General features: G+C 49.2%; 1 protein-coding gene across 1 annotated transcript in view; it reads right to left on the bottom strand.

Annotated features, from left to right (window-relative positions):
* The window catches only part of slc6a19a.1 (solute carrier family 6 member 19a, tandem duplicate 1), a 90,187-nt gene extending 73,370 nt beyond the window's left edge, over positions 1-16,817 (bottom strand). Inside the window, exon 1 of the mRNA XM_068000114.1 lies at positions 16,513-16,817. Within this exon, the coding sequence (XP_067856215.1) occupies positions 16,513-16,714 (202 nt within the window). The 5' untranslated portion in view covers positions 16,715-16,817. The remainder of the gene's footprint in view (positions 1-16,512) is intronic.
* Between the last annotated feature and the right edge of the window lie 1,227 nt (positions 16,818-18,044).

Below are 18,044 nucleotides of genomic sequence, written 5' to 3'. Positions count from 1 at the left end.
ACTTCATTGCATGGTTTTTTATTTAATTTATTTAGTTTCTTTTTCCCTGATCCGGCCCTTCACGTCCGGTTTCACCAGGCGTGAATCAGAAGCGGTGGGTGAGCCACCCAGGTAAGTTAAAAATCTTTCTAATCCTTTCATCTGTCACAGGTAAAGTGCCTTAAGTACCTGAGGTACACTTGGCTCTTTAACTATCGGCGGGACTTCCGTTTCCGGGTCTCCCGCGCGCACACAGGTGGGTCCCTGGGAAACTCGGAAGTCGGCGGGTTGGAGCCGTCTTCCGAACCCGAAAGGGATTTCCGCGATTTTCGGAGCCCCCGCCCCCAACACACCCGCATTTGCCTCCTAAAATCACCCCCCATTGAGTTTTATCTTTAGCGGGTCAACAAGCTCCAAGAAGCTCCCATACATGTTAAATATGTACAAGTTCTAAAAAGGCAGTGGTTATTCAATCGTTGTTCAGTAACTGGCAAAGTCAACCCTCAGTGACACAGTTGTTTTGTTCCTGAGCCTATCGTCCAATTATATTGAAATCAAAACAGGGAGAATGTAAATATGCCGACCATTGTAATTAGCCTGGAAGCTTAATAAAGTTATTTGAGAAATCAGTGCGATGCCTTCAACGGAGTGGTTAAATTAGGAGGCTATAGTGTATAAAATAGTTTTTTCATTTATCGAGGTGAGTTTTATTACTAAGTGTTCATTTTGTTTCCCCTTAAGCGGGCACCTTGAAGAATAGGCTTGTTGCATATTTCTAATGTTGTAAGTTTCTAATGAACATTTTAATTCTGGGTTTTACAAAAAAATAATCTTTAGCCCAAACCATATTTTCACATTTTATTTTATTTTATGACCGTGGTGAAATCTGCAGCTCTGTGCACTGAATGTGAGCCATGTCATTCTCGTCATTTCACACCCACCCACTCAGCTGCTGAGCGATGTCAGAAAAGTGCCCTCCAAATACGCATTGATTCGATCGCGCAGGGAGATAGAACTTTCTGCATCCAACTCATCCAAAACATCCCAAGACATTTTTCTATTCTTACTCAGACTTTATAAACCTGAACATTTATCTCTGAGAAGTTACCCATATCTTGATCCATAAGCCTGCCTTGCCTGAAGATACATTAAATCGCACTGTGCTGTACGTTCAAAGGCAATAATTTGCAGGGAGCCCTTTGTATTTCTCTGTTTATTAATGCTTTGGGTTTTTTTCAGGGAATAAACTTCTCCTTTTCAGGTTATGTTCTGTTTCCTGTTTTCGCTGCTCACCTGGTGGTCGAGGGTATAGGTAAGTGACCTACTCTTAGGCATCTGTTAACAAAAGCACAAGAGTGACCTGATGACCGTCTCTAATTTTCCCACACTCTGACCATAGAATCATAGAATCATGCAGCACAGATGGAGGCCACTTGGCCCATCGTGCCTGTGCCGGCTCTTTGAAAGAGCTATCCAATTAGTCCCACTCCGCTACTCTTTCCCAATAGCCCTGCAAATTTCTCATTTTCAAATATACATACAATTCCCTTTTGAAAGTTATTATTGAATCTGCTTCCACCGCCCTTTCAAGCAGAGCATTCCAGATCAGAACAACTCGCTGCGTAAAAAAATTCTCCTCATCTCCCCTCTGCTTCTTTTGCCAATTACTTTAATTGGGTGTCCTCTGGTTACCGACTCTACTGCCAGTGGAAACAGTTTCTCCATACCTACTCTATCAAAACCCCTCCTAGTTTTGAACAATTACATTAAGTCTCCTCTTAACCTTCTCTGCTCTAAGGAGAACAATCCCAGCTTCTCTAGTCTCTCCACTGGTGATACCATCGTCAGCTGCTTCACAATGACCTTCCTTCCATCATTAGGTCACAAATGGGGATATTCGCTGATGACTGCACACTGTTCAATTCCATTCGCAACCCCTCAAATAATGAAGCAGTCCGTGCCCGCATGCAGCAAGACCTGGACAACATCCAGGCTTGGGCTGATAGGTGGCAAGTAACATTCGCACCAGACAAGTGCCAGGCAATGACCATCTCCAACAAGAGAGAGTCAAACCACCTCCCCTTGACATTCAACAGCATTACCATCGCCAAATCCCCCACCATCAACATCCTGGGGGTCAACATTGACCAGAAACTTAACTGGACCAGCTACAAGAGCAGGTCACAGGCTGGGTATTCTGTGGCCATTGACTCATCTCCTGACTCCCCATAGCCTTTCCACCATCTACAAGGCACAAGTCAGGAGTGTGATGAATACTCTCCACTTGCCTGGATGAGTGCAGCTCCAACAACACTCAAGAAGCTCGACACCATGCAGAACAAAGCAGCCCGCTTGATTGGCACCCCATTCACCACCCTAAACATTCACTCCCTTCACCACCGGCGCACAGTGGCTGCAGTGTGTACCATCCACAGGATGTACTGCAGCAACTCGCCGAGGCTTCTTCGACAGCACCTCCCAAACCCGCGACCTCTACCACCTAGAAGGACAAGAGCAGCAGGGCACATGGGAACAACACCACCTGCATGTTCCCCTCCGAGTCACACACCATCCTGACTTGGAAATATATCACCGTTCCTTCATCGTCACTGGGTCAAAATCCTGGAACTCCCTTCCTAACAGCACTGTGGGAGAACCTTCACCACACGGACTGCAGCGGTTCAAGAAGGCGGCTCACCACCACCTTCTCAAGGGTAATTAAGGATGGCCAATATATTGGCCTTGCCAGCGACGCCCACATCTTATGAACGAATTAAAAAAAACTGTTCCCATTGGCGGAAGGGTCAAGAGCCAGAGGACACAACCTTTCCCGTGCTCCTGCTCTCTCTCTCCTCTCTCGCTCCTCCTTTTATTGCTGATCCCGCGCTCTGCTCTCTCTCTCTCTCCTCTCTCTCTCCTCCTTTTATTGCTGATCCCGCGCTCTGCTCTCTCTCTCTCCTCTCTCTCCCCTCCTTTTATCACTGATCCCACGCTCCGATCCCTCTCTCCTCTCTCAATCCTTTTATCACTGATTCCATGCTCCGCTTTCTCTCTCCTCTCTCTCTCCTCCTTTTATTGCTGATCCCGCGCTCTGCTCTCTCCCTCTCTCCTCTCTCTCCCCTCCTTTTATCACTGATCCCACGCTCCGATCCCTCTCTCCTCTCTCAATCCTTTTATCACTGATTGCATGCTCCGCTTTCTCTCTCCTCTCTCTCTTCTCCGTTTATTGTCGATCCCACGCTTTGCTCTCCCTCTCTCTCTCTCTCCTCCGTTTATTGTCGATCCCTCTCTCCTCTCTCACTCCTCCTTTTATCGTCGATCCCACGCTCCGATCCCTCTCTCCTCTCTCTCTCCTCCTTTTATCGTCGATCCCACGCTCCGATCCCTCTCTCCTCTCTCTCTCCTCCTTTTATCGCTGATCCCATGCTCCGATCTCTCTCTCGTCTCTCTCTCCTCCTTTTATCGCTGATCCCACGCTCCGATCCCTCTCTCCTCTCTCTCTCCTCCTTTTATCGCTGATCCCACGCTCCGCTCTCTCTCTCCTCTCTCTCTCCTCCTTTTATCGTCGATCCCATGCTCCGATCCCTCTCTCCTCTCTCTCCTCCTTTTATCGTCGATCCCATGCTCCGATCCCTCTCTCCTCTCTCTCTCTCTCTCTCTCCTTTTATCACTGATCCCACGCTCCGATCCCTCTCTCCTCTCTCTCTCTCTCTCCTTTTATCACTGATCCCTCTCTCCGCTCTCTCTCCTCCTTTTATCACTGATCCCGCACTCCACTCCCTCTCTCTCCGCTCCCTCTCTCCTCTCTCTCTCTCTCCCCTTTTATCACTGATCCCTCTCTCCGCTCTCTCTCCTCCTTTTATCACTGATCCCGCACTCCACTCCCTCTCTCTCCGCTCCCTCTCTCCTCTCTCTCTCTCTCCCCTTTTATCACTGATCCCTCTCTCCGCTCTCTCTCCTCCTTTTATCACTGATCCCGCACTCCACTCCCTCTCTCTCCTCTCTCTCTCTCCTTTTTTCACTGATCCCTCCCTCCGCTCTCGCTCCTCCTTTTCTTACCGATCCCACGCTCCACTCCCTCTCTCTCCTCTCTCTCGCTCCTCCTTTTGTTGCTGATCCCGCGCTTCGATCCCTCTCTCCTCTCTCTCTCCTCCTTTTCTTACCGATCCCACGCTCCACTCCCTCTCTCTCCTCTCTCTCGCTCCTCCTTTTGTTGCTGATCCCGCGCTTCGATCCCTCTCTCCTCTATCTCTCCTCCTTTTATCACTGATCCCACGCTCCAATCCCTCTCTCCTCTATCTCTCCTCCTTTTATCACTGATCCCACGCTCCACTCCCTCTCTCTCCTCTCTCGCTCCTCCTTTTGTTGCTGATCCCACACTCCGCTCTCTCTCTCCTCTCTCTCTCCTCCTTTTATCGCCGATCCCACGCTCTCTCTCTCTCTCTCCTCCTTTTATCGCCGATCCCACGCTCTCTCTCTCTCTCTCTCCTCCTTTTATCGCCGATCCCACGCTCTCTCTCTCTCTCTCCTCCTTTTATCGCCGATCCCACGCTCTCTCTCTCTCTCCCCCTTTTATCGCCGATCCCACGCTCTCTCTCTCTCTCCTCCTTTTATCGCCGATCCCACACTCTCTCTCTCTCTCCTCCTTTTATCGCCGATCCCACGCTCTCTCTCTCTCTCCTCCTTTTATCGCCGATCCCACACTCTCTCTCTCTCCTCCTTTTATCACTGATCCCACGCTCTCTCTCTCCTCTCTCTCCTCCTTTTATCGCCGATCCCACGCTCTCTCTCTCTCTCCCCCTTTTATCGCCGATCCCACGCTCTCTCTCTCTCTCCTCCTTTTATCGCCGATCCCACACTCTCTCTCTCTCTCCTCCTTTTATCGCCGATCCCACGCTCTCTCTCTCTCCTCCTTTTATCGCCGATCCCACGCTCTCTCTCTCTCTCTCCTCCTTTTATCGCCGATCCCACGCTCTCTCTCTCTCTCCTCCTTTTATCGCCGATCCCACACTCTCTCTCTCTCCCCCTTTTATCGCCGATCCCACGCTCTCTCTCTCTCTCCTCCTTTTATCGCCGATCCCACACTCTCTCTCTCTCTCCCCCTTTTATCGCCGATCCCACGCTCTCTCTCTCTCTCCCCCTTTTATCGCCGATCCCACACTCTCTCTCTCTCTCCCCCTTTTATCGCCGATCCCACGCTCTCTCCTCTCTCTCCCCCTTTTATCGCCGATCCCACACTCTCTCTCTCTCTCCCCCTTTTATCGCCGATCCCACACTCTCTCTCTCTCTCCCCCTTTTATCGCCGATCCCACGCTCTCTCTCTCTCTCTCCTCCTTTTATCACTGATCCCACGCTCTCTCTCTCTCTCCTCCTTTTATCGCCGATCCCACGCTCTCTCTCTCTCTCCCCCTTTTATCGCCGATCCCACGCTCTCTCTCTCTCTCTCCTCCTTTTATCACTGATCCCACGCTCTCTCTCTCTCCTCCTTTTATCGCCGATCCCACGCTCTCTCTCTCTCCTCCTTTTATCGCCAATCCCACACTCTCTCTCTCTCTCCTCCTTTTATCGCCGATCCCACGCTCTCTCTCTCTCTCCTCCTTTTATCGCCGATCCCACACTCTCTCTCTCTCTCCCCCTTTTATCGCCGATCCCACGCTCTCTCTCTCTCTCCCCCTTTTATCGCCGATCCCACACTCTCTCTCTCTCTCCCCCTTTTATCGCCGATCCCACGCTCTCTCTCTCTCCTCCTTTTATCACTGATCCCACGCTCTCTCTCTCTCTCCCCCTTTTATCGCCGATCCCACACTCTCTCTCTCTCTCCCCCTTTTATCGCCGATCCCACGCTCTCTCTCTCTCCTCCTTTTATCACTGATCCCACGCTCTCTCTCTCTCTCTCCTCCTTTTATCGCCGATCCCACACTCTCTCTCTCACTCCTCCTTTTATCGTCGATCCCACGCTCCGATCCCTCTCTCCTCTCTCTCTCCTCCTTTTATCGTCGATCCCACACTCCGCTCTCTCTCTCCTCTCTCTCTCCTCCTTTTATCGTCGATCCCACCCTCCGATCCCTCTCTCCTCTCTCTCTCCTCCTTTTATCGTCGATCCCACGCTCCGATCTCTCTCTCCTCTCTCTCTCCTCCTTTTATCGTCGATCCCACACTCCGCTCTCTCTCTCCTCTCTCTCTCCTCCTTTTATCGCTGATCCCATGCTCCGATCTCTCTCTCGTCTCTCTCTCCTCCTTTTATCGTCGATCCCACACTCCGCTCTCTCTCTCCTCTCTCTCTCCTCCTTTTATCGCTGATCCCATGCTCCGATCTCTCTCTCGTCTCTCTCTCCTCCTTTTATCGTCGATCCCACACTCCGCTCTCTCTCTCCTCTCTCTCTCCTCCTTTTATCGCTGATCCCATGCTCCGATCCCTCTCTCCTCTCTCACTCCTCCTTTTATCGCTGATCCCATGCTCCGATCTCTCTCTCCTCTCTCTCTCCTCCTTTTATCGCTGATCCCACGCTCCGCTCTCTCTCTCCTCTCTCTCTCCTCCTTTTATCGTCGATCCCACACTCCGCTCTCTCTCTCCTCACTCTCTCCTCCTTTTATCGCTGATCCCACACTCCGCTCTCTCTCTCCTCTCTCTCTCCTCCTTTTATCGTCGATCCCACACTCCGCTCTCTCTCTCCTCACTCTCTCCTCCTTTTATCGCTGATCCCACGCTCCGATCCCTCTCTCCTCTCTCACTCCTCCTTTTATCGCTGATCCCATGCTCCGATCTCTCTCTCCTCTCTCTCTCCTCCTTTTATCGTCGATCCCACGCTCCGATCCCTCTCTCCTCTCTCACTCCTCCTTTTATCGTCGATCCCACGCTCCGCTCTCTCTCTCCTCTCTCTCTCCTCCTTTTATCGCTGATCCCACGCTCCGATCCCTCTCTCCTCTCTCACTCCTCCTTTTATCGCTGATCCCATGCTCCGATCTCTCTCTCCTCTCTCTCTCCTCCTTTTATCGTCGATCCCACGCTCCGATCCCTCTCTCCTCTCTCACTCCTCCTTTTATCGTCGATCCCGCGCTCCGATCTCTCTCTCGTCTCTCTCTCCTCCTTTTATCGCTGATCCCGCGCTCCGATCCCTCTCTCCTCTCTCTCTCCTCCTTTTATCGCTGATCCCATGCTCCGATCCCTCTCTCCTCTCTCTCTCCTCCTTTTATCGCTGATCCCACACTCCGCTCTCTCTCTCCTCTCTCTCTCCTCCTTTTATCGTCGATCCCACGCTCCGATCCCTCTCTCCTCTCTCACTCCTCCTTTTATCGTCGATCCCGCGCTCCGATCTCTCTCTCGTCTCTCTCTCCTCCTTTTATCGCTGATCCCGCGCTCCGATCCCTCTCTCCTCTCTCTCTCCTCCTTTTATCGCTGATCCCATGCTCCGATCCCTCTCTCCTCTCTCTCTCCTCCTTTTATCGCTGATCCCACGCTCCGATCCCTCTCTCCTCTCTCTCTCCTCCTTTTATCGCTGATCCCGCTCTCCGATCCCTCTCTCCTCTCTCTCTCCTCCTTTTATCGCTGATCCCACGCTCCGCTCTCTCTCTCCTCTCTCTCTCCTCCTTTTATCGTCGATCCCATGCTCCGATCCCTCTCTCCTCTCTCCTCCTTTTATCGTCGATCCCACGCTCCGCTCCCTCTCTCCTCTCTCTCTCTCTCTCTCCTTTTATCACTGATCCCTCTCTCTGCTCTCTCTCCTCCTTTTATCACTGATCCCGCGCTCCGCTCCCTCTCTCCTCTCTCTCTCTCTCTCTCCTTTTATCACTGATCCCTCTCTCTGCTCTCTCTCCTCCTTTTATCACTGATCCCGCACTCCACTCCCTCTCTCTCCGCTCCCTCTCTCCTCTCTCTCTCTCTCTCCTTTTATCACTGATCCCTCTCTCCGCTCTCTCTCCTCCTTTTATCACTGATCCCGCACTCCACTCCCTCTCTCTCCGCTCCCTCTCTCCTCTCTCTCTCTCTCTCCTTTTATCACTGATCCCTCTCTCCGCTCTCTCTCCTCCTTTTATCACTGATCCCGCACTCCACTCCCTCTCTCTCCTCTCTCTCTCTCCTTTTTTCACTGATCCCTCCCTCCGCTCTCGCTCCTCCTTTTCTTACCGATCCCACGCTCCACTCCCTCTCTCTCCTCTCTCTCGCTCCTCCTTTTGTTGCTGATCCCGCGCTTCGATCCCTCTCTCCTCTATCTCTCCTCCTTTTATCGCTGATCCCACGCTCCAATCCCTCTCTCCTCTATCTCTCCTCCTTTTATCGCTGATCCCACGCTCCAATCCCTCTCTCCTCTATCTCTCCTCCTTTTATCGCTGATCCCACGCTCCACTCCCTCTCTCTCCTCTCTCGCTCCTCCTTTTGTTGCTGATCCCACACTCCGCTCTCTCTCTCCTCTCTCTCTCCTCCTTTTATCGCCGATCCCACGCTCTCTCTCTCCTCTCTCTCCTCCTTTTATCGCCGATCCCACGCTCTCTCTCTCTCTCTCTCCTCCTTTTATCGCCGATCCCACACTCTCTCTCTCTCTCCCCCTTTTATCGCCGATCCCACACTCTCTCTCTCTCTCCCCCTTTTATCGCCGATCCCACACTCTCTCTCTCTCTCCCCCTTTTATCGCCGATCCCACACTCTCTCTCTCTCCCCCTTTTATCGCCGATCCCACACTCTCTCTCTCTCTCCCCCTTTTATCGCCGATCCCACACTCTCTCTCTCTCCCCCTTTTATCGCCGATCCCACGCTCTCTCTCTCTCCTCCTTTTATCACTGATCCCACGCTCTCTCTCTCTCTCTCTCCTCCTTTTATCGCCGATCCCACGCTCTCTCTCTCTCTCTCCTCCTTTTATCGCCGATCCCACGCTCTCTCTCTCTCTCTCCTCCTTTTATCGCCGATCCCACACTCTCTCTCTCTCCCCCTTTTATCGCCGATCCCACGCTCTCTCTCTCTCCTCCTTTTATCACTGATCCCACGCTCTCTCTCTCTCTCTCTCCTCCTTTTATCGCCGATCCCACGCTCTCTCTCTCTCTCTCCTCCTTTTATCGCCGATCCCACGCTCTCTCTCTCTCTCTCCTCCTTTTATCGCCGATCCCACGCTCTCTCTCTCTCTCCCCCTTTTATCGCCGATCCCACGCTCTCTCTCTCTCCTCCTTTTATCACTGATCCCACGCTCTCTCTCTCTCTCTCTCCTCCTTTTATCGCCGATCCCACGCTCTCTCTCTCTCCTCCTTTTATCACTGATCCCACGCTCTCTCTCTCTCTCTCTCCTCCTTTTATCGCCGATCCCACGCTCTCTCTCTCTCACTCCTCCTTTTATCGCCGATCCCACACTCTCTCTCTCTCTCCTCCTTTTATCGCCGATCCCACGCTCTCTCTCTCTCTCCTCCTTTTATCGCCGATCCCACACTCTCTCTCTCTCCTCCTTTTATCACTGATCCCACGCTCTCTCTCTCCTCTCTCTCCTCCTTTTATCGCCGATCCCACGCTCTCTCTCTCACTCCCCCTTTTATCGCCGATCCCACGCTCTCTCTCTCTCTCTCCTCCTTTTATCACTGATCCCACGCTCTCTCTCTCTCTCCTCCTTTTATCGCCGATCCCACGCTCTCTCTCTCTCCCCCTTTTATCGCCGATCCCTCTCTCCTCTCTCTCCCCCTTTTATCGCCGATCCCACGCTCTCTCTCTCTCTCCCCCTTTTATCGCCGATCCCACGCTCTCTCTCTCTCTCCTCCTTTTATCGCCGATCCCACGCTCTCTCTCTCCTCCTTTTATCGCCGATCCCACGCTCTCTCTCTCTCTCCTCCTTTTATCGCCGATCCCACACTCTCTCTCTCTCTCCCCCTTTTATCGCCGATCCCACGCTCTCTCTCTCTCTCCCCCTTTTATCGCCGATCCCACACTCTCTCTCTCTCTCCCCCTTTTATCGCCGATCCCACACTCTCTCTCTCTCTCCCCCTTTTATCGCCGATCCCACACTCTCTCTCTCTCTCCTCCTTTTATCGCCGATCCCACACTCTCTCTCTCTCCCCCTTTTATCGCCGATCCCACACTCTCTCTCTCTCTCCCCCTTTTATCGCCGATCCCACGCTCTCTCTCTCTCCCCCTTTTATCGCCGATCCCACACTCTCTCTCTCTCTCCTCCTTTTATCGCCGATCCCACACTCTCTCTCTCTCTCCCCCTTTTATCGCCGATCCCACGCTCTCTCTCTCTCCCCCTTTTATCGCCGATCCCACACTCTCTCTCTCTCTCTCCCTTTTATCGCCGATCCCACGCTCTCTCTCTCTCTCCCCCTTTTATCGCCGATCCCACACTCTCTCTCTCTCTCCCCCTTTTATCGCCGATCCCACACTCTCTCTCTCTCTCCCCCTTTTATCGCCGATCCCACACTCTCTCTCTCTCTCCTCCTTTTATCGCCGATCCCACACTCTCTCTCTCTCTCCCCCTTTTATCGCCGATCCCACGCTCTCTCTCTCTCTCCCCCTTTTATCGCCGATCCCACGCTCTCTCTCTCTCTCCCCCTTTTATCGCCGATCCCACGCTCTCTCTCTCTCTCCTCCTTTTATCGCCGATCCCACACTCTCTCTCTCTCTCCCCCTTTTATCGCCGATCCCACACTCTCTCTCTCTCTCCCCCTTTTATCGCCGATCCCACACTCTCTCTCTCTCTCTCCCTTTTATCGCCGATCCCACACGCTCTCTCTCTCTCCTCCTTTTATCGCCGATCCCACGCTCTCTCTCTCCTCCTTTTATCGCCGATCCCACGCTCTCTCTCTCTCTCTCCTCCTTTTATCGCCGATCCCACGATCTCTCTCTCTCTCTCCCTTTTATCGCCGATCCCACGCTCTCTCTCTCTCCTCCTTTTATCACTGATCCCACACTCTCTCTCTCTCCTCCTTTTATCTCTGATCCCACGCTCTCTCTCTCTCTCCTCCTTTTATCACTGATCCCACACTCTCTCTCTCTCCTCCTTTTATCTCTGATCCCACGCTCTCTCTCTCTCTCCTCCTTTTATCTCTGATCCCACGCTCTCTCTCTCTCTCCCCCTTTTATCGCCGATCCCACACGCTCTCTCTCTCTCCCCCTTTTATCGCCGATCCCACACTCTCTCTCTCTCTCCTCCTTTTATCACTGATCCCACGCTCTCTCTCTCTCTCTCCTCCTTTTATCGCCGATCCCACGCTCTCTCTCTCTCCTCCTTTTATCACTGATCCCACGCTCTCTCTCTCTCTCCTCCTTTTATCGCCGATCCTACGCTCTCTCTCTCTCTCCTCCTTTTATCGTCGATCCCACGCTCCGATCCCTCTCTCCTCTCTCTCTCCTCCTTTTATCGCCGATCCCACGCTCTCTCTCTCTCTCTCCTCCTTTTATCGCCGATCCCACGCTCTCTCTCTCTCCTCCTTTTATCACTGATCCCACGCTCTCTCTCTCTCTCCTCCTTTTATCGCCGATCCTACGCTCTCTCTCTCTCTCCTCCTTTTATCGTCGATCCCACGCTCCGATCCCTCTCTCCTCTCTCTCTCCTCCTTTTATCGCCGATCCCACGCTCTCTCTCTCTATCTCCTCCTTTTGTCGTCGATCTCACGCTCCACTCCCTCTATCTCCGCTCTCGCTCCTCTTTTTGTTGCTGATCTTGCTCTCCGCTCTCCCTACTCAGTCCCACCCGCCCTTTGACTCCCCTTTTATGTTTATATGTTTATAAAAGACTTTTAGGTTCCGTTTTGTTACCTGCTAATCTATTCTCATACACTCTCTTTGCCCCTCTTATTTCCTTTTTCAGTTCTCCCCTGTACTTCTCTACTTTCTGTATTCTGCTTGATTATCTACTGTGTTATGAACCAGACATTTATCATAAGCCTTCTTTTTCTGTTTCATTTTAATCTCTATATCTTTAGTGGATGATCCATCTCGGCCTCCTCCCGATATCCCCACCATCACGGAAGCCAGTCTTCGGCCAATTCGATTCACTCCACGTGATATCAAGGAACGGCTGAGTGCACTGGATACAGCAAAGGCTATGGGCCCTGACAACATCCCGGCTGTAGTGCTGAAGACTTGTGCTCCAGAACTAGCTGCGCCTCTGGCCAAGCTGTTCCAGTACAGCTACAACAATGGCATCTACCCGACAATGTGGAAAATTGCCCAGGCATGTCCTGTCCACAAAAAGCAGGACAAATCCAATCCGGCCATTTACCGCCCCATCAGTCTACTCTCAATCATCAGCAAAGTGATGGAAGGTGTCGTCGACAGTGCTATCAAGCGACACTTACTCACCAATAAGCTGCTCACCGATGCTCAGTTTGGGTTCCGCCAGGACCACTCGGCTCCAGACCTCATCACAGCCTTGGTCCAAACATGGACAAAAGAGCTGAATTCCAGAGGTGAGGTGAGAGTGACTGCCCTTGACATCAAGGCAGCATTTGACCAAGTGTGGCACCAAGGAGCCCTAGTAAAATTGAAGTCAATGGGAACCAGGGGGAAAACTCTCCAGTGGCTGGAGTCATACCTAGCACAAAGGAAGATGGTAGTGGTTGTTGGAGGCCAATCATCTCAGCCCAAGGACATTGCTGCAGGAGTTCCTCAGGGCAGTGTCCTAGGCCCAACCATCTTCAGCTGCTTCATCAATGACCTTCCCTCCATCAAAAGGTCAGAAATGGGGATGTTCGCTGATGACTGCACAGTGTTCAGTTCCACTCGCAACCCTTCAGATAACGAAGCAGTCCGTGCCCACATGCAGCAAGACCTGGGCAACATCCAGGCTTGGGCTGATAAATGGCAAGTAACATTCGTGCCAGATAAGTGCCAGGCAATGACCATCTCCAACAAGAGAGAGTCTAACCACCTCCCCTCGACATTCAACAGCATTACCATCGCCAAATCCCCCACCATCAACATCCTGGGGGTCACCATTGACCAGAAGCTTAACTGGACCAGCCACATAAATACTGTGGCTACAAGAGCAGGTCAGAGGCTGGGTATTCTGCGGCGAGTGACTCACCTCCTGACTCCCCAAAACCTTTCCACCATCTACAAGGCACAAGTCAGGAGTATGATGGAATACTCTCCACTTGCCTGGATGAGTGCAGCTCCAACAACACTCAAGAAGCTCGACACCATCCAGGACAAAGCAGCCCGCTTGATTGGCACCCCATCCACCACCCTAAACATTCACTCCCTTCACCACCGGCACACTGTGGCTGCAGTGTGTACCATCCACAGGATGCACTGCAGCAACGCGCCAAGGCTTCTTTGACAGCACCTTCCAAACCCGTGACCTTTAACACCTAGAAGGACAAGGGCAGCAGGTACATGGGAACAACACCACCTGCACGTTCCCCTCCAAGTCACACACCATCCTGACTTGGAAATATATCCCCGTTCCTTCATCATCGCTGGGTCAAAATCCTGGAACTCCCTTCCTAACAGCATTGTGGGAGAACCTTCACCACACGGACTGCAGGGGTTCAAGAAGACGGCTCACCACCACCTTCTCAAGGGCAATTAGGGATGGGCACTAAATGCCGGCCTCGCCAGCGACGCCCACATCCCATGAACAAATAAAAAAAAAGTCATCCAGGGAGCTCTAGCTTTCGATGCCCTTCCTTTCCCCCTGGTGGGACTGTGCCTAGTCTGTGCCCGAACTATCTCCTTTTGAAGGCCTCCAGAAATTCACTGCCTTTCTGACTTGAACTACTCTGCTCTTCCCAATCTATATGAAAATAATGTCTTCCGTTAAAACAACTCTACTTTCGCTACAAGCCTCTCTAATCTCTGAATTAATGCATTCAGCCACTTCAGTGCTGCTATCAGGAGGCCTGTAGACAACTCCCATTACAGTTTTATATCCTCACTTATTCCTCAATTCTAACCGTAGAGTCTCCACTTTCCTTTCCTTATATCCGCTGTTATAATGTTGTAATAGTATCTTTAATCAATAAGGCTGCCCCTCCTCCTCTTCCAGTTTCCCTATCCTTCCTAAAGACCTTATAACCTGGAATATTTAACTCCCAATCATGACCAGCTTGCAGCCATGTCTCAGTAATGGCCACCATCTCACATCCTCTGAGCTGTATTTGAGCTTCTAATTCACTCAATTTATTTCTTATACTCCGTGCGTTAGTCCATAAAACTCTTATTTGGGCAAGAGACCATGACCCGTCCTTCTGCCCTGATGCTGTCTTTCTCACACCGTTTAATTTAACACGTTTCTTATTTGTCAATCCTGCTGTAACTACTTTAGTTATTTTAGTATTCCCATCACCTGGAGTATCTATATCACTGTTTGTGACCTGATCTCTGCTCTTATCCCTTTTTTACTCTTTAAACTATCATTTTTACTATTGTTTCTGACTGAGCCTCCCCTCCTCTATTTATTAGTTTAAAGTCCTTTATACCTCCCTATTTATCCTTTCTGCTCAGACCTTGGTCCCAGCCTGGTTCAGGTGGAGCCCATCCCATTGGTACAGCTCCCTCCTGTCCCAGTCCCAGTGCCAACGTCCCATGAAATGGAACCCCTCCTTCCCACATCACTCCTTTAACCACATGTTCACCTTCCTGATCAGTTTGCCCCTCTGCCAATTAACACGTGGCTCGGGTAATAATCCTGAGATTACCACCCTCGAGGACCTGCTTTTTAATTTGGCTCCTAACTCCTGATACTCCCTCCGCAGGACCTCCTCCATTTTCTTCACTATGTCACTGGTCCCAACATCGACCATGATAACTGGATCTTCCCCCTCCCCTTCCAAATTCCTTTCCAGCCACAATGAGACATCCCATTACCCTGGCACCAAGTAGGCAAAATACCCTTCGGGAGTCTCAGTCGTGACAGCAGAGGACTCTATCAACCCCCCTGATTATAGAATCCCCTATGACTATAACCTTTCTATTCTGCTCCTCCTCCCTCTTGGACTGCCTCATGCTCCATGGTTAGCATTCTGGGCATCCTCCCTGTAGCCTTCATCCTTATCCTCACAGGTATCAAGGGCTAGATTTTTGCCCATTCCTAGTCAATACATGGAAAATCTAGCCCCAAGTACCTGGTACCTGTTGGATAGGACCAGTGTCTGTGGGACCTCCTCTCTACCCCTCCCTCCCTTATGTGTCAGAGTATCTCTAACTTGCTCTCCGGCTCAAGCTCAAATTTCTTCTTCTAAAGATGTAGGATTAGATTTGGATTTCCCTAGCAAAGAACTGGTACAATCACAATAGGTTGAATGTCCTGCTTCTGTGCTGTAAACCACTTTGGTTCTAAATAACACCAGAGGGAAATCAAAGGACATTAGACATTTCCTGATTCATTACCATATGTTTTGAATGCTTCTAACCCCTCACTCACTTTGGCATTGAAATTGTGCTGTGGGATAATAGCAAACTGCATTCTCAGGTCTGATTTGCTGCACTCGCAGTGGGGATCCATCTTCACAGGGAACACATTGCACTAATCACAGATATGCAATGAATGGGTAAAAATTTCCTGCTGCGTGTCCTCAATTTCCCAAGGTGCACGTCTTGTGAATGTTGCTTTCCGCTGGATCGCGGAAATATCCCTTTAATATATTCGTCTGAAGGTCCTCTCTGTGCTCCCTTTATGGAGGCATCGATCCATGTGAAATAAATGCATTCACGTCTCCACTAAAATACCAGAGAGGGGTATTTCGGACAAACGTATCAAGAGTTTGTATGTTAGTATCCCAAGGTGTAATTTCAGAGCCTACATCTTTAGAAGAAGAAATTTGAACTCAATGTAAATGTACTGAGTTCTACCTTGTGTACAGGGTTTCCTGTTTCCTTACGTTAAAGTCTTCATATTGAAGTTTAGAATTGTCAGAATTATTTAAATGTTAGAACATTAGCCAATTTGTCTACATTTTCCTGATAGTTGGCAGTTCCTTAATTAGCAACACACACACTTGTCGGTTTCATCTTATGCTAAAAATTGAAAGCACTTGTCAATGAACAAGTGAATGGATTAAATATGTTATTTTGCTACAGTGGATTAATTTTTTACTTTGAAATCCAATTAACTTTTACTCAGAACCATAGAGCAGAATACATCAGGTTTTAATTTAGGTTAATTTTAAATTTGTAACCTAATAGCACTTTGCAAAAATAAATGCTCTACAAACCTGTCTGGATAACATTCAAACACTGCAGAATCATAAATGAATGGCACATTAGAGTATTCTCTGGTTGCACAGGGCCCCTTAAGGTTACTTCATCATTGTGGAAACCTAATGGATATTTTCCTTCTATCTCATTGAATTAATAGTGAAGTCCAATTGTGTACTCAGAGCATATTATTGAAATACATAGATTACCAGAAATAACACTGATGCTAACAATACAATATAAATCTTACGAACAATACAAACAAAACTTAACATTTTATTTTCTGATTTGATAAAATTGTATCTACTGCAATAAGAATCTGTTGAATGAATGCAGAATAAAATATCAGTAAATCACATAGATGCTTTTTGTTTCTAGACACTGTTTGCTGATTGGTATTGAGCAAGTGTTATGTTACGTACCTCCTCCATGGCTCTGACAGAGATAGGGGAACCGCCACACGTTTCCTAGTCCCACACAAAAACCAACACATGTTAACATGTACTGAGCTTTGTTGTCCCATTTTGGTCGGTCATCCACCTCTTCCACTTCCCTCCTCTCCAGTTCTTCATAGGAGGGAATTCTATCTTCCAAGCCAGGATTCGGCAAACTGAGTCTTGGCATTGCGGTTCAGAGAGAGAGATGTGCAGCCCTACAAGAAAGCACACGCTGTCTCTGACAGGGAGCAGACAGGCAGAAGGGGGTCTGAATAAAGTGGAAGGTGCTATTGTTGACTGAGTGCTTTTATACTGAACCTTTAGCACCATAGCCTGAAAGTGTATATGCTGTGGACAGACGTGTCAGCAGAATGCCTGATTAACCTAGTAAAATTTGATAATTATTAATGCTCTTTATCACCTGGAAGATTACTGCTCTCAGGTTCAATCATGGGTTTAGTAACAGAAGATTACTCAATTTAGATTTATTTGCTTTTTAATAATGATGAAGATTGTAAACCATCTCTTTCCCCACCTCTGTTTAACTTATGCAACTTGTGTTACAAATAGTTTCTTTTACTGCAAGGGAATACAAATCAGCACTTTTTATGTAAGTCGTATTAGCCAGATAAGACATTTCAGGAAGTACAGAAAGTGAAAAACCATAAGGATAATTACTGTCATCTGATCATTTCAGCATGAATCTCCCGAAGGATCTTTTTCAACTGATAATGACATTCTCAAAGTGTGATCAGTATAAAAGATCCAGACAAAGTGAAGAAAAGTTAAAACATTAAAATAAATAAAGTCTTATCGTACAGTTTTATTTAATTAAAAGTACTGGTGCCTGCTGCAACTCTTCTATTTCTGCTACCTATTGCGATAGGTTTGAGCCGCCATGTGATGGGACATTGGTCCTCTGTGAGACGGTGTCCCTTTGCTTTATGGAGCCTTGTACTGTACCATCTTTTTGCATGTGCCATAGATCTACAAATGAAAGGCTCTTCTAAAAGGTCGAAGGGGGGGGTGTGGAGAGAGACAGAGAAAAAGAGAATCTTCCAGCTGCCAACCTGTCAACCTCACATCACAAGGAGGCCACCTTGTAGAAGTAGACTAGGCGCGAGAGCAAGTAAGGTAGCTGGTATAAAGAGTAGACATGGTGGTAAGGCATTGCTAAATTAGGGTGTGTGATATTATTGGAACCTTTTGTTAAATTTTGTTCTGGAAAGTAAAAATTGATTGACCACATCGACTTCAGAGTTCAGTTCTGTGGATGTTTGCAACTTAGTGGACTTGGCCGATGACGTGAGAGTGTGACTTCTGTATTATGAAGACAAGATACAGAAGTCTTTGGCAATGCAAGCCTTTGTGAGGCAGTTAGAGGAGGGAGGAGTGGTGGTAAAGGGAGGGATTTTATTCGATTCCACGACTTTTATTTAGTGAAAGCATTTAGCTATATCGTGTACTCCTTTCTGTTTAGCGATATTATGTCGGACGTAGCAAGCAACAATGAATTT

This window comes from Heptranchias perlo, chromosome 2 (assembly GCF_035084215.1).
Source record: "Heptranchias perlo isolate sHepPer1 chromosome 2, sHepPer1.hap1, whole genome shotgun sequence".
Classification (NCBI taxonomy): domain Eukaryota; kingdom Metazoa; phylum Chordata; class Chondrichthyes; order Hexanchiformes; family Hexanchidae; genus Heptranchias; species Heptranchias perlo.
The sequence above is the reverse complement of the archived record's forward strand: the minus strand, read 5'-3'. Positions and strand labels throughout refer to the sequence as shown.